At 41.4% G+C, this 14,280-nt stretch overlaps 1 protein-coding gene across 3 annotated transcripts in view; it reads right to left on the bottom strand.

Moving 5' to 3' along the window:
* unc5c (unc-5 netrin receptor C) overlaps positions 1–14,280 on the bottom strand; it is a 103,908-nt gene that overhangs the window by 39,217 nt on the left and 50,411 nt on the right. For all 3 annotated transcript variants that reach the window (XM_034123500.1, XM_034123501.1, XM_034123502.1), the window contains exon 2: positions 6,246–6,476. In XM_034123500.1, coding sequence (XP_033979391.1) covers positions 6,246–6,476 — 231 coding nt within the window. The remainder of the gene's footprint in view (positions 1–6,245; positions 6,477–14,280) is intronic.

Below are 14,280 nucleotides of genomic sequence, written 5' to 3'. Positions count from 1 at the left end.
TAAATAAATCCATTAAAATGTATTCCTTCACCTTGGAGCGAAAGATGTCAATATTGGATCACATCAAACGATTCAGTACCATTTATATCAGTCACATCACATGCTTTGACACTTGGTATTTGTGTGCGCGCGTGTGTCAGTTAGGCCCTGATGCCAGAGCGCTGAGCTGTTTGGGCCCGGGCCCTGTGGGGGAGGATTCGAGGCGTCATGGCTACCAAAATCCTGTTTGCTAACTCCTCTGATTACTGCTCATCTGGGTGCCAGGACCCAAACAAACAAATCATCCCCAAAACAAATGCCTCTACCCACAGCTGCCCCTCTAGAGCAGATTATGCTGCTGCTGCTACAGTGTGTGTCCGTCGATCATAGGATTTGAATGCACACATTAATGTATGTGGTGCATTCGCATTGAAGTCACCGATGCTTCGTATGTAATGTCGTGCCTTTATCGAGATGAATTGATCACATTTTTTTGATTTAATGGAATACTTCTGAGGAAAATGTTGATATGAAACCCTTGACTAAGACATTATGCAACAGTGAACACCTTAATTTGATACAAGACATGAAACGGAAAGACACACAAATGATTACCCCCACCAAACTGTTTTCGTTTGGCTTTGAGTTTCTATTTGTTAGCAGTATAACTTAAAACAATTAGTTGTATGGTGTAGAATAGGCAACTAAAAAATGTAGTTTAAAATATCCTAAACATGGGGATGTATAATTTTATATAATTTTTCGCTTATAGAAACATCCTTGGCAGAGGTCTTTGTTCTCCGAGTGACCTTCTAGTTTTATAACCCTTTAATTCTGCTGGCGTCCGGAAAACCTGAATTGCATGTTGGAAACACTTTACAGGACGCGATGACTTAATTCGGCAGATTTTTTCAAAAGAACATGCTGAGACGATGCGTTGGATATCCAATGCCACTTCATCCCCCAAAGTGCTGCTCTATTATGTTTAAATGTGGGGCCTGAGCAGCCCACTGGAAATACAAAAAAGTAAAGTTGCCATTTTCCTGGAACTGTCATGCTCATGACCATGCATGGTACCAATAATGTTAAAGTGGACTGTGACATTCAAATTCTGCCCAGTTGCTACTGAAGGGCCTTTTGTGTGCTTAGGAAACATTCCCATTACTCCCATGAAGGATGGGTCTACAGATTTATGTTGTCCGTCTTCAGATCCTGTCATCAGTATTACCAACCGCTATTTGTCAGGCCCTGCAGCTTTTAATCCCACTCTTCAGTTCTTCAGTTTTGGTGATGAATTGCTCTGTAGCTGTTTTTCATTGTTAGCTGGAATAATGCCAGATACTGGGATTCTTCTGTTGTGGTTGTAGTACATTCAATACATGATTTAATGAGTTATGCTCACTGTTCTCGTAATGAGCAGTTACAGTATGTGCAAAGTTATAGAGCCTGTCTTTATTATTCACAATTTAATTTCAATTTTGCTGTCTCTTACTACAAAACTGCATCTCCCTGGAAGCTTTCAGCTATTGTCACATGGCTCACTAGCATGGACAATCAAACAGGGATGTCATTTTAATTAAAGAAACATTTATATATATTTTTCATAAACATCCCCAACACAGTCTAGTGGAAAATAACACCATTGCCTGCTAATTCATAAACAATATTCAGGCTGCTGAGGAGACACAAATGACATGGGCTACACAGAGAGCATGCCTTAATGGTGTGGCTGTATGTCAAAAGCCCAGAGAGAAGCCTACTAAACTGACGCTTGTCCAAACATAGGTGTATTATTAGGTTGGTGAACTAACGTACAGTAGACTATTATAATGTATTAAAGTTAGCCAGCTAACTATATGACTTGTTAAATCAGAAACAGAAGCTTCTCTTGACAGTTGTTCCATTATACGGAATAAAATAAAAGATAAATACAATAAAATATAATGCATTATATACACAAATTATGTTTCAGTTTTGTTTACATTTACTATTTTATAGTATTCTTTTTATAACTGAGCTTACCAAAGACATACATGTGCCATCATTATCAGGTCAATGACTCACCGTGTTCAAATGTTCATTCGATGAGTAACCTTATCTTTGCCTGAAATCTAATTCAATACAAAGTGATTCACTACCTGCTGAACGAGAGATAAAACTGACCTTTTTAAGGCATACTGTGAACCTCTGCCAGTCATTTAAAATTGAAATGTTAAAATCTGTGTAGTTTAAATTCCGTAAGCTCACTCATACTTTAATATATGTATCAAGAAAGCTTTAATCATCAACTTTTATCTTTTACCTAGATGATTGGAAAATGATAATTGCTATGTTCCTTTAATTTCCCAAAAATGTAATTCAGTTTATCTTTCATGGCGAATTGTATTGCATAGTGATAGGAACGAGTATCACAAAGCATACAAATCATTATAATATAGTCTGCTATGGAGAAGAAATCTTAATGAATAGAGGTTTCTACCCAAGTGAGACTGACGGCATCTACAGTAAGCTCGGTTTGTATGTCTATCCAAATACACATTACCTTCATATTTGTGTACAAAGGTTCAGGATCTGTCTTACAGTGCAAGTGGATTTACACAGTACTTCTCAGAATTTGTGATTGAATGAAAAATGCAAGGAGACTGGATGGTTAAAAAATAAACATGCCATTTTACTTCAGGTTCAGTGCATTCACACAGCCTCCTTGTTCTGGCACACACACAGCAAGCACAGTGACATCCCACACACCAGCTTAGCTCTCATGTAAAATTTACACAGTGTGCCGACAGGCAGAAGAACAGCCGCGTCTGTTGTGTGCGCATTTTCCTCTGCATGTATGCGTGTGTCCACATGGGTCCAAGGATGTGTGTCTGTGGTTGTCTGTACTGTATGCCAATGTGTCTGAGAAGATGTGTAGTGTTGGTTGAGGAATGTCAAGTATGGATGTGATAGAAGTGTGAAGATCACACACAGAGTAGGAGAGGGAAAATCAATAGTGGAAACAATATTAAGAAAATGAATTCTCTAAGGGTGTAAAACACGCGCCAGAATCGTTTAATTCTCTGTGTGTGCTCACAAAGTTTCTGAATAGGGTTATAGTTGTGAATTATCTGTCTGTAAGAAAAGCCCTCTGTACCGTAGAATAGCTTCAAGTCACGATGACGACTCTAAGAGTGGACTATATGACTTCATGGTTGATACTAGAGCAGGATTAAACTCTTCCTGACGTGGTGCATTTGAAACACATCAGCAGGATCACTCTAGCAGAAGAGAAAGGCTCTGAAGTGAGCCGGCTGACCTCATCCAGTGACTTCATGTGTTTGCTCAGCTCGCAGCTCTTAGTAGACTGTATAGCATTACAATGATAACAACAAAGCAGACACAGACTTCCACTCAATTTGAAACCAAGAGGGCCAAAGCAAGTGTGGCTCATGTCACGACCAGCGATGAGGGGCTACTTCACACGTCAACGTGGCCATTAGCAGAAATGATTGTACAATAGGTCCCATTAATAGGCTGGAGTAGGCTCCTCGTTGGAGATGATTCATTATTAATGTGGTCATTAAAGTGAGCTAGCCTAGCACTGGCTAAGATTATTGATCAGACAAGTCGGGGAGAAAAGGAGGCATTGGTTGTTGAAGGAGAACTCAAGGAGGAGGAGGAGGAGGGGGGTAAGTGCTGGGATTATCCGACCAGATGAAGAGTACTCATCTTTGATCTTCTAACTCATATCTCAAACAGAGTGACAAGCTGTCTCCAGTGTATATTACATTAGTAGTTTCTACTATACTATAATTAATTTGCCGCTCAGATCAATGCTCGTTTTGCTCACAACGGCCCTCAACACTGGGAGGTAAATGGTACTGTGTTCAGGTGACAGCATGGTGACTCTCTGAAGCTAAATCATCACTACAGGAGGCCATTTGTAAAAATTGCCTTTTAGCTTTGTTCCTTCTCAACACCTTTTCATTCTTGCCTCCTGCTAAGTCACATGTTGTACGTGCAATCTATGGCTTCTTTTTATGTATGCTCCTATTCAATATCTGAGTTTACATCAGAGTGGCTCATGGTACATTTTGTACACAAATGAAACTTCCTTAGTCTGAGCAAACTGAACCTTAACAACATCAGATGCATGTGTTTCAACTCCCAAATCGACAAAGCATTTCTATTTGAAATTGTAGAAATTAAACCACGCTAGTGTCACTTTCGCAACACATGGCCCACTCTGTGTCCCATCCAATTAAAAATACTTTAGACAGGCATATTACCGGCATGAGGTCTCTTTAAAAGGCCCAAGGGAGAGCTGTAGGTAAGTTGTTTCTTGCTGTGAAACCATTGTGCAGGGATAGGCTGTCAGTGAATCAAGCCCCCTATTGCTAATAACATTGCAACTACTGATGCCACACAAATTATACTTTCAGTAGGAAGTTGCTTTTCTATGCATTTATGAAAATTATTGTTATTATTTGGGAGATTTAAACTCCAACCCTATTGTTAAGCCTTTCAATACCAGTGCTCTATTTAAAGTTCCAAACTAATTTGCTGCATTCAAACAAACTTCTGTGTTGTCCCTGTTTATGTATATGAAGTGAAGCAAGAACGCAGTTGTCTTGTGAGCATTTCCAACATCTGGATAGAGATTCGCCTGTAGCCTAATTGAACACAGACGTTTGCTGTTCCTGTCCTCAGTCTCTGGCACTTTCTTAATCTCATTATCTCTTATTTCGTCTTATTTTTACAAGATCATGAGCTCTCGCCAACATGAAAGTGAGACATGGAGACAGGACGTAAGAAAAAGAGAAACAGGGGGTGTGGAGAGAGAAAGGGAGAGAGGGAGTGATCCAATTTCTTCAAGCTACACTGTCAGTTGTATTGACCGAACTGGCCAGTTTCTATCAGTGCTCCTTTTCTGTCAATCTGGGGAAATCAGAGAGCAAAGGAGTGGGTTGAGAAAGGCTACACACATCCACTGGGCTCCAGCGTTGTTGTGTGTGTGTGTTTATGTGGGGGGCGCAAGGGCATAAATGAATGAATATCTGTGCAGTAAATAGCCTGTGGATATGGCTGTGTAGAGTGGGTGCTCGTGTGATGTGTGGGATGTTTTCTATGTTGATGCTTTTAGCACAAAACCTTCTGACATTCAGGCTAAGAACCACTGATACCTTCGCCCTCTTCTTTGTCATAATCAAAACCAAGAAACACATCCTCAAATCTGTGAAGTCTTCCTAAAGTACACCAGGTCAAAGTGAAAGGATTTTAAGTTGCCATTCAGGTCTTTTTTTCAATACTCCTTTTATATTTGTGCTGGTTACAACACTGCTTTGTGTGCTTGCAACAATGCTGTATTTTTCATATAGTTCAGTAAAAGAGCACTTGCAACATACAACAAACAGACCTTGAAGGGTTTATAAGTGTGTGCTTAAACATTTAAATCAAAGTGATGGAGCAGCTGTCCGGTTGTCTGTGTCTGAGCATGCAGACGTGTGTGTGGCAAAACAGTGGGATGAAAAGGGTAAATGCGATGTGATTGGTACCTGTGGGCGACAGAAAGAACTCAATTTCCTATACAGGAGCTGAATGCAGCCAATCAGTGCTAGGCTGTTGTGTGTAATGGCTCTGGTGCCTTCAGGGGCTGACTTCTGTTGAAAACAACCCTGCTTGAACTTCACTACCTTTACTTCCACTAGAATTGTACAAACATAAACACACAATCAAAGGCACACACACAATAAGTTGAAGTGTGAGGATGCCCCAAAAAATAAGAAAAATGTTCTTATTGTGAAACTCTGAATCAGGCTAGTCAGCCTGCAGATAAGGTGATGCCACTTTTGATCAAACAAACTAGCTTTTAGAGCGATAAGAAAATAAACATTGTGTGTATGTTTGTGCAAACATGTTTTGCCCACCTGCCAAAAAAGATGATAATGCCCACATTTGCTACCTGAATAATGAAAATGTTTGCCTTTCCAGGAAGTGGGATGCACTTACAGTACACAGAAGTCATAGGATGGAAGCAGGGGTGCATTTTAAGGCATAAAAAACAATAAATGTTGTGTCATGCTTCAGGTTAAGTTTATTCAATATTTAACCAATACTATGATCTTTCACTAATCCTGTTTTGAGTTAGTCAAACCAAAGCATACAAATACCAGGAGTGGAAATTGTTGGCAAAACAAATAAAAGACATGAATTATAAAAAGGTTGCAGTGGTATGTGGTATGAATTGATGTCATTATGTTCATCAAAACAAATATTTTACTCACCAGAGTTTTCGTCAACCCGCTCCTCCACAGTGTGCTCCTTCTGGTGAACCCACTCGCTGTTACACTTGAAGTAGATCTGCGTTGCAGGCGTGGCCTTGCAGTACAGGTTGACCGGCTTGTTCTTCACTATATAGGCCTCCTCCGGTTCCATCAAGAACACAGGCAGAGGCTCAGGGGGGTCTGAAGGGAATGTCTCCGGAAGATCGCCAAGACCAATGAAGTCATCGTCAACTGCGAAGAGAGAGATGGAGGAAGTGAGGATCAGATGAAAGGGAAGATGAATGGAGGGAAAACAGAGGCAGAAATCCCCAGAAAGAGAGATAAGAAATGGGTTGTGAGGGAAAGAAAAGCAGACAAGCGACAGAGGGACAGTGTATTATAACCACAGTCTTTGCATGGGATTATCCACTCACACAGCACACAGTGAAATCCCTATCATTTGATATTTTGGAATGTTTACACAAGTGTATTTTAGAGCGCAGGAAATTCTGGGATTCCTCTCAGGCAATAAGGCTGCATGGATTTACAGAAACTCGGCCTTGCTTGGTCTAACCACAACCAGCTACTGCTGAGAAACCAGAGAGGCAGAGCCAATAATGAGAAGCAGAGTTCAGAGGTTGACTCTGAGGAACTGAAGTTATAAGCTGATCTCTCTCTGTCTCACAGTCTCTCTCTTGCTCCTTCCCTTTCTCTTTGCTTTTGTCTCTATCACAGAGACACACACTAGCTCACAGACACATGCACGCATGCACACACACATGCAGCACATCTAATGACCTCAGGCTTTTGGCCCAGTTTGTGCCATTCCTCGGATACTTCTGCACTAGACAGATACGCTTCCCTGTAATTACAACTCCCTTTCATCTCCCTGTCTTAAATCACATACACACAACGGCATATGTGCGTGCACTCGCTCACACACAAACACATGCTCGCAGTGCAACTAAACATTGCAAGCACACAAATATATGGGCATACACGCCCACGAGCGAGCGCGGCTAACTTTCTAACTCTTTGAAGAGAAGAGGATGAAGCCTATACGCCACCCCATTTGTCACCTCCAGAACTGTTCTATTCTTACCATCGAACCGGTAGACATCAATTATTCACAAGTGTGAAAGAAAGAAGGCAGAGTAGAGAGAGCGATACACTGAGAAACTGAAGGTGAGACGGAGGGAGAACAGAGAGAGACGGTAAAAGTAACTCGGCCAGACAGACATAGATTGAGACATCGAAATGCAGTTGGGCAGACAGACGGAAACATAGCACAGGAGGACAGAAACAGGAAGGCAGACTGTTCGGATAACAAAAGAGTTTATCAGCCCATCAGTAATTCTTCCATGTCCTTCTATCTACCCGTCTCCCAGTCCTGTGTGGACACGCTGGAGCCTTGTTGTCTGACAGAGGTTGCCTCCTGGATGCTTTGGGAGCACTAAATAATGTCTCGGCTGAGCAGATATCTCCCCACGATGTCTCTCTAATGTTATCTCTCCCTCCATACCTGCCACAGATTGAAGTTGATTGCTAGGAAATGAAAGGGCAGGGGCAGCCAATCAGAAACTGACCAAAGTCACCCTCCTCATTGCGAGGGAGGAGGGTTTGTCTGTGTACTGTTGTGAAAGTGTTTGTGTATGTCGGTATGACGCCGGAGAATTCTCTTTGTATGTTTGTGAGTGTGCTGCTTCCCGTCAGAAAAAAGTTCCAACTTGAGCTAACTTCCTAACCGGCTGCTAATTGAGCAGAGGCAGTACAACCTTAGGTGACCGCTGACCTTTCAGAGTCACCTCCTTTCAGTTTGTGTTCGTGTGGGTGCAATCAGGAGCCGGAACAAGATCATTAGCTGTTTTAAAAAACGTTCATCTTCTGCTGTCTAAACAAGAAAAGAAACTTGAAACATTGTCGAGCTTGTCGTCCTTTTATGTCTTTATGAAGGTGATGACTCTTTAATGTAGAAGTCTATTTCAGCAGACCTTGGCTTAGTCTGTTCTTTTCTGCTCCATAGTCCTCAGTCCACCCACATCCTTAGTCAGGGGACCCTGACCCAGAAACAGGCAAAGACAGCCAAGGAAACTCATTAAAGATTGTGTTACCCTTCTTTCACCCTCCATTCCCATTATCTCTCCATCTCTCTCTCTCTCTCCCTCTCTCTCTCTCCCTCCTGGCTCCCTCGCTCTGACGAACTGTGAGGCAGAGAGATCTGAAACAGCCATGAAAGCGTCCCTCCCTCACACACACTGAGAGTCGCGCGTCTCACATGCTCACACACATACCCCCGCGCCAGCATTAATGCGCACAGAGGCACACACAAACTCGCTCACAGATATTCGAAATTCATCAACTTCCTCAGTGCGAGAAATAATAAATTCAAGTGAATGAAACTAGCCCTCCAGTGAAAAATCAGCCCAGAAATGAAAAAAGACACCACATGACAAAATGAAAGACCCTGACTACTTCCAATCACACTGCACCCCCACCAACCCCCCCAAATCCCAACACTCAACACCTCCCTCCCTGGTGAACAGAATACTGAGAGCAACAAGAAGCTCAAAGAGAAACATTACTTTTTTCTGGCTCTTCTCCCACTGTCTCCATTCATATGCAATGAGGGACATTTCATGATAACATACTTTGAAGGTTTCTGCAGCTCCATGTTCAAGATGATGTAATCTTAACATATAGCTATGGTTAATCAAAAACCTGATACTGACCTTCCTTTTACAAATGAAACATGCATAATGACATGCTTTTCTCTATCTTTTTTAGCTTTCCCTTATTATCCCTTTAATAGGAACATTAATATGGCCGCCACTGTTTGATATGCAATATGGATCTTTTCAAGCATTTTTTATTCTGCAGGCTTGATTTCAATCAGAAAATTTGCCTCCATATTGAGTATTTAAAATTTAATGAAATATGTCCTCGCAGCTCTTTTATTCAAATTATATTTTCCTCTGTAATTGGGGTGAGTTTTTCTAATTCATATTGTGAGTCTTATTAATGAATATTTGAATACTCAAATTGAATATTAGTTGAATTTTAGATCAGTTCCACATTACAATTACAAAAAGTTTTAAATGAGCTGCATACAGTATTGCCCACAAAATAAATGAAAGAATAATATTTGCTATCTTTCGTTGTCAATGAATCCATCAAGTAGAAGGCAAAGCGTCTTGAGGATAAAAACAATTTAATGAAGATGAGAATTAATCAAATTTATCAAGTGGGATGAAAGGAGCCATGAGAGGGTCTTGGCAGCCAGCCCCTCTTTGGCTCGAGTTAGCCGCAAAAGCTGTGGGAGTGAAGCAATATTAAGGGATGATTACATTTTTGGACATAAGCAGAACAAAGTTAAATTTGTGCACTGGCACACCTACACAGAACAAAAACACAGCCTTAGAGGTAAGACAAAAAACACCAAGCTCTTAAAGAAATGTGCACTAAGAGCCAAATCTTGAGCAGAAAAAAACGGTATTTATGTAATGTAAATATATAAACTGTTGCATGGAGAGGTGCACAACACCCACACCAAACACAAAGAGATGCACATTTACTGTGTGAGGTTAGTTTGCAACCTGTTGGTCTACTCAGAATGTGGTGAACAGCTAACCAACCCACACAACTTGTCCAATTAGCCAGAGTCCAAGTTTCCTACAGAGTACTTCTTCAACAAGTTTATATTGGCAGTATTTTTGCTTTAACTTTGTCTGTGAGTATCATCCCACCGAATCTCAGACACTACCGGGGGTTAATGACTAGCTTACATCAATAGTTTCCATTAGAAATGAGCACTGGCTGCCAATATTAAGAATCATCCAGCAAATGGAGTTCAAGTACAACTTAAAATGAGCTACAGCAATACCTCCTGAATCTTTATTACCCCTTACCACTGCAATCAGTACACCACTATTACCGGACCATCAATACCATAGTCACGCTAATGAGGTCTTTTATGCTGAGAACAGTGAACACTGATAACAAAACATCCACAACACATTAGACAGGGAGTCAGTTTCCAGACTGCGATGACTTTTATCCTGGGCTTCAGCTTCTCCTTTATCGCCTTTTCACAAAATGCACTTCAGTAGACAAATGCTCCGGTAATTTTACAGTTTGACATCATACGTCAATAATAAGTCGAAGACGATGTTCCAGGAAAAATTTTCTGGAAATGTGATTACTAATGAGCAGAAATGACATGTCAGGAAGAGCACAAACAAGATTGCTATGTACTGAACCATCAAAAATGGAAGTCTATCTTTGTAGTTAAACTGACGATAGGGTCTCCATCCAAATCCAAAACGCAATAACTACAATGTTATAAAGATAAGGGCAGAGTTATGTGTGAAATTGATACACATGAAAATGCAGTTCCACAAACACATACAGTTTGTGCACTATGCACTCAATGCTTTGTATAACGTCCAGAGCTATAGTGGATCTATCACCTATTCTCCTGTATTGTACGCCTATGCTGAATATCTGTTAGACTGCATTTCTCACACCATATATTGTGTGCGAGTGTCTGTGATAACAGCTTTAGAATGCTGGGCTCTGACACCACTGTGCAAGATAAGCTCTCTCTATTTTATCTGTACTCACGTAGATTTATTGTCCCAAGGAAAGCACTGTATCAGTGGGGCCAATGTTTCCCTTCAATCAGGGGAGAGTCAAGCATGAACGAGGATGAACACTGGCATAAATCTCCTCCCTCTTCATTCCTGCTTTATTCCTATTTATCCTCTTCACCCTCATCTCTGTCCCTCTTGCCTTCTACCTTTCACTTTTCTTTCCACTCGGCCTTCTCATCATTCTTATATATCTTCCCGCTCAAGATATAGAGAAAAAGATCAGTAAGTGGTTGACCAGATAGGCAAACACTGGGGAGTTTTACTAGCCAATGTTTTGCTATGCCGCAATGGAGAAGGACGAGAGGTGGTTTGCAGCTGAGTGGTCAAGCAGAATAATAAACCACTCAGCTGTCATGTCAATTGAAGCAGGATAAATAGGCTGTCAATCAGATCTACCTATAAATGTGCTTTGAGCACACCTACCCATTATATTGAGTGAACATAAATCAATGGTAACGGCCTCTTCTAGTCAATACTTGTTAGTATTGGACTTATACATCCCAGTGCATCACAGTGGCTCTAATCAATATGTATGGCTTTTGTTTTAAAAGCAAAATCCTTTAGAAGCTCCATGAGAAACAGGCAACGTGAGCAGAGGCTTACTTCCACTCTAATGTCTCTTTCCAACCAACTGCTTTATATACACTAATGTGTCTACACACTTTATCTGCAGGGGACCACCGCCTAACGCTTGGCTGCAGCAGGTATTTATTGATTACCGTTAGTGGCAAGTGACCCCTCTCTCGCCCTGTCCTATCTGAGCCTCTCTGCTAAACACACTCATATTTCATCTCTGGGGAATCTTGCCATCACACTAGGAGAAGTCTAGAAAAATCTGTCCTTAGAGTTGAAAGTCAGGTGGCTCCAACATTAACCTCCCAATCAGTTCACGGCTCAGAGTCAATGCAGGCCAGAATCACAACGACCCGGAGAGAGCCCTTGCTCACAAAAATAGCCAAATAAACCAAATGAATAATTCAATCAGGGCATTATATAGCGGCCCAATTCATGGGTCTTATCTTTACCAGAGTATGTGATGTAATTGGAAAAATGAATCTTCACAAATTGATTTAGCCCACTGCAGTAAAGAGCAAACACACACAGCTGAAAAGAGCGCAGTCGTGGGACTGGAGATAAGCATTTCAAATCTATCTACTAAGAAATGGACATTTACCCAATAAACAGTACCCTGTGTTTACCCTTCCCCCTTTTATCCATCTCCTGTGGTGACGTTAGGTTATTAAAAAGCCAGAAAAAAAGGGAGAATCTCTTAAAAAAAAATAACATAACGTGAAAGCAATCATTAAGTTAATCAATTTCAGAGCACATCAACATTACTCTCTTCCTGTCTTTGTGCAGCCAGTCATGTCTTTCTCATCGGGGGTGTTTACACGTTCTCTCTGGTCCTTATCCCTGACCTTCACTCGGTCCTCTCTGGCTCCACTCTGGCAGGAGGCAGCTGGTGGTTGCCAGGGTCATGCTAGGCCTTGGCTACTGTCTGTCCAGTCCCATCACAGCACCCGGAAAGGCAAGGTCAAAACATCATGATAATTAAAGCTCATCATTTTCATAAAAAAAAAAAAAAGGTCAGACACTTCTTCCGGTAATAGCATTAAAGAAAAGTGGGGAAAATGTGGATATGAAATTAAGAAGTTGTGCCAAATTCTAAGTAAAAGATCTATAAATTGTAGCGGCTTTGGCGCAAAAGAAGAGTCTGTATTTCACAAGAGTAGTGGTTCAAAATCCATCTCTTACTTCTTCCTGATTATATCTAAAATTGTCCTTTGGCAAAACAGTGAACTCAAAGTTGCTCCCATTGAGCGAATCGTAGGATAACTGAAAAGCACAACGTCAGGTAAGGATGGGGTGGAACTATAGAAATGAAGTCCATTTACCATTTACAAATAGAAAACAGATGGCACTGCATATGGCATTTAAAAAAATCAGACTTTCATTGTTTTAAAATACATTTTTCGCATGATAACTGTTTTCTTTCAAACACAAACTGATATAAATTGCTTAAAATCAATATAATAGTCCCTATTTATAGTAAGATATCCAGAGGTATCCACCTTCTTTAGTCCATGACTAACAAAGAGTAAGTAAGAGAATTATGTAAAGGGATGGAATGACTATAGGTTAGCGATCTCTGTAATATGAACAAATGGTGCTCAAGTGGTATTGACATCAACACCATCTGCACAACTGGTTAAAATGTACAAATCACATCTCAGACGAGCAAAGGTCACATTGCTTCAATGAACCACCAGGTAATTCTCACTGGCAAATAAAAAGCTGTTTTCCATTCCTTTATTTTGGTCTTTGATACTGAAATGTTGTATACATCTGTTAGCTGCATTACTTTAAAGTAGCTATTAATTGAATGCTTTTTAATGCATGACCAAGTAACATTTTTCATCTATTTATTCACATAGTACGATCCTGGTATTTTATTGCTCTTACTTACAATCTCAGGTTTTCTGCTGCGGGTCTAAATGCTTTTCCGCTCACTCTTCAGTAGTTATGGTTTTTCAACGTCCTCTCTAAACTGTATATTCCCACCCTTTCCCCTCCCCTCCACACATTTGCTCCCTCCTGGATGAAAAGCCATTTTGGTGGTTGATTGGAGAATGATGCTGCTACTTAGAGAGTCACTCCATCAGCACCAAGAGAGGAGAGGAGAGCGCAAGGAGAGAGAGAAAAGCTCAGGAGGAGTAGTGGCTCCCTGGGGCGCTGTAGCTGTGATGGGTGAGCTGTCAAACGCCCCATTGTCCAAATTACCCAGCAAGCACCATGTCACCACTCGGGACTAATTTACGGTGCAGTGCGGTGCGGCACAGACATCGCTCTCTGAGTAAAGTCCGCGGGAGAGACAAGCGTGGGTAAGGGGTGTAAGGAAGGAGTGGTGGGTCCGACACAGCACCTTCCAAAGAGGTAGAGGAGGGCGTCAAAGACAGACAGTCCCAATGCGAACCCCAATTAACTGTCTTTATGCTTCAAGGCCTCAATGACAGGTGTCAATATGATTATGTGTCATGCCCATGTGCCTCCCGGCCCACCCACTGCTTGACAAACACACACATTCACTGATGCACAAACACTTTAATACAGTTTAAAGCATACAGAAGCCTCTTGCTTGACTTCACTTGCAGCCATAACGACTGGTCCTTTTAGCACAAACTGGCATGCCCATTCACTTGTCACATGTCACACCCCTGGGTGCCCCAATGCCAGACAGGGCCTTCTCACTACCTCTTACCGATCGCCGGGCTCTGGAGTGGAGCGGTTCTTGTCAAAGGAGACGTGTTGCACTCTCTGACCCCACACTGTGCCCAATGGTTTGATGCAATGCCTCTATTTTGGCTAATTGGCTCAGAACAGCGGGCAGCCCCGTTCTGCCACCAGTG

This window comes from Trematomus bernacchii, unplaced genomic scaffold, assembly GCF_902827165.1.
Source record: "Trematomus bernacchii unplaced genomic scaffold, fTreBer1.1, whole genome shotgun sequence".
In the NCBI taxonomy this organism is placed as follows: domain Eukaryota; kingdom Metazoa; phylum Chordata; class Actinopteri; order Perciformes; family Nototheniidae; genus Trematomus; species Trematomus bernacchii.
The sequence above is the reverse complement of the archived record's forward strand: the minus strand, read 5'-3'. Positions and strand labels throughout refer to the sequence as shown.